Source organism: Galeopterus variegatus, unplaced genomic scaffold (assembly GCF_000696425.1).
Source record: "Galeopterus variegatus unplaced genomic scaffold, G_variegatus-3.0.2 Scaffold4425, whole genome shotgun sequence".
NCBI lineage: Eukaryota > Metazoa > Chordata > Mammalia > Dermoptera > Cynocephalidae > Galeopterus > Galeopterus variegatus.
This window is the reverse complement of record NW_007730536.1, coordinates 42,131-44,813: the sequence shown is the minus strand read 5'-3', so window position 1 is coordinate 44,813 and position 2,683 is coordinate 42,131. Positions and strand designations below refer to the sequence as shown.

Sequence of the window (2,683 nt, the reverse complement as noted above, 5' to 3'; positions counted from 1 at the left end):
TATCTGTATATGTGTTCAATAAATCTGATGAACTCATACAATTTGCAGGATTTAACCACATTGCCTGAAGATGTTCAAATTTTGTGATTTCTATCTCCTGTAGTAAGTATTCTCTTATATCTGTATATGTGTTCAATAAATCTGATGAACTCATACAATTTGCAGGATTTAACCACATCGCCTGAAGATGTTCAAATTTTGTGATTTCTATCTCCTGTAGTAAGTATTCTCTTAGATGAAGAGAAAAACAAACACAAAACTGAACTACTGAAAAGCAACTGGAACCTGAAATGGAAAACAATGCATCCGTGTGCTCCCTTCCAACCACAGTCAAGAGGAAACCACACAGGGAATGCCTAGGATTTCTCACAGGAAGTCAAGTACAGCACACGGTACCGTCCCGTAAGTCCTCAAGCAATGCTCTTCAAAGCAAAGGAAGAATGTGTTAAAAATTTGATTTTATGTAACAATTTTCAAACAGTCCAAGTATAGGATAAGAAGTCTCTGGAAAATATAACATGACATTTTTTACCCTCCACAAGTGGAAAATCCTTTTTAGCTCCTTGTGAGTAGAATCCAAGAATAGGTAAGGTCTTGAAGGCCAATTCTTATCTATTGGAGATAAGGAAGGCATCTTACTTTTCATTTCCAACAAGTATTTTTGCACCTGTGTTGGGTTTGATAGAAAATACTAGATGAGAAAAATATATCAGAAAAGACATTGTTTTACATACACCAGGATCAAGCAAACCAGTCCTTAGTGGAATTTAAAAAGTTTTAGTCCATAAAACTCTGTAACTCCTCTAGGAAGTCTCTATTCCACTCATTCACACTGGTTGGGGAAACGTGAGCTCTACCAAATGGTTAATAAAGGAGAGTAGTAACAGTAATACTCACATTAACACTAATACCAGCTACCACTATAGAGCTGTACTGTCCAATAGGTAGCCACTAGTCACATGTGGTTATTTATATTTAAATTTTAAGTAATTAAAATTAAATAAAAAATCCAGTTCCTCAGGCACATTGGTTATGTTTCAAGTGTTCAATAACCACGTGTGGCTAATAGCTACTCCATTCTACCTCAAAGTTATAGAACATTTTCATCATTGCAGAAAGTCTTACTGGACAATGTCGCTCTGGAGTACTTAATACATGCTTAGCACGGTAAGAGCTCTGTATCATTACTCCATTTTAATCCTCACAACAACTCCATAAGGTTACTGCTATTACTCTCCCCATTTTACAGATGAAAATACGAGGCTCACAGAAGTTACATAACTTGCTGCAGTCGCACATCTTTGAGCACAGTGCAGGCTGACTTCAGAGCTTGCACTCTTTCCACCACTATGTATGTGTCTCTGACAGAGAGTGGGGAACTCCAGAATCCATCCTGGTAGACTTGTTTGCCAACCTTGTCCTGCCGCAGCTCACAGCAGTTTAATAGGACAAGAGCCTGCTTTCTTGGGTTCATTTTCCCCAAAGTTCTGTCAAATAAGACATTTTATTAATCATATATGAGCCACTAACTCTTTCTGACACAATTCTTCCTGAACTTGCGGGGAGGATGATTTTTAAAAACTGTCACAGTTATGATTTAGTCATCGAAAGTCACTATTTGTCAACTTTTAAGAGGTCACATTTTATTGAGCTGGTGCTATTAAGTAGTTAATCCAATAATGCTAATAAGCCATATACATAAAGTGCCAACTTACAATCCTCTGAAGTGTAAACTCATAGATTTTCTTTCCAGCATTGGCTCTGAAGAACTTCCTGTATTCCCTACGTACCTTTAGAAAAAAGCAGATTACAGTGATTAATGTGTGGCCGACATATGTCCATAATGATACACCTCTATTAAAAATGAAAATATGTAGAATAAGTAAATTTATGTGTCCCTTCTGGTTTTAGTAAAATAACTGAAGAACATTCAGACAGTGGATCTTAAGTCAGAGAAAAAGAAATTGAGAGATGAAAAACAATAGTACCAGAATAAATTGATGTTTTAAATCCTCTTAGTAGTTGTTTCAAAACCTGATGATTTGCTGAGAAACATCTTACAGGCATAGCTGCAAACTCATCAAAAAATAATTTTATTTCAGAAAGTATTATATATAGTAATTTTCCCTTCAAATAGTTCTTTAAAAGGCAAAAAAAATGTCTGATGAACTATATTGCAGTTTCCAAAAGCCCTGCATATGAAGACAGGTCTTTAGTACTGCACTCTGAGAACCAAATGTGGCTAAAAATAAGAATTTTAAAAGTAGCTTTTAAACTGCCATTATCTTCCATTCAATTGCATCAATTTTTCTCTCATCTCTACCACCACCATCAAACTCTATATTTAATGCTATCAGAACACTTAAGACACCATATTATAGTTTTAGTTCACACATTTTTTTCATTGCTACATTGTCATGTTTACTTCATATACTAATGTCTAACAAATAACAGTAAACAAATGAGGTGTTTGCTAATCAAATGAATGATATAGTTGAATTTTAAAATCAAGGGGGAAGTATTTAAAATACTTATTACTATCCAGATATAAATGGGAGAGTTAGAATTTAGCCAAATATTAGCCTATTTGATTAATTCAGACATTATGTGCCTTTTTCTTTTGCCACAGTTTTTTTAGTTTAACTGCACATGTTCAGAATATTTCTACATTAGGGGTTGTAAG

At 34.7% G+C, this 2,683-nt stretch overlaps 1 protein-coding gene across 1 annotated transcript in view; it reads right to left on the bottom strand.

Moving 5' to 3' along the window:
- Positions 1-2,683, bottom strand: part of MYO1B (myosin IB) — a 56,981-nt gene that overhangs the window by 15,544 nt on the left and 38,754 nt on the right. The window contains exons 17-18 of the mRNA XM_008587554.1: positions 1,716-1,790; positions 533-667 (exon numbers count right to left, since the gene is read on the bottom strand). Coding sequence (XP_008585776.1) covers positions 533-667; positions 1,716-1,790 — 210 coding nt within the window. The remainder of the gene's footprint in view (positions 1-532; positions 668-1,715; positions 1,791-2,683) is intronic.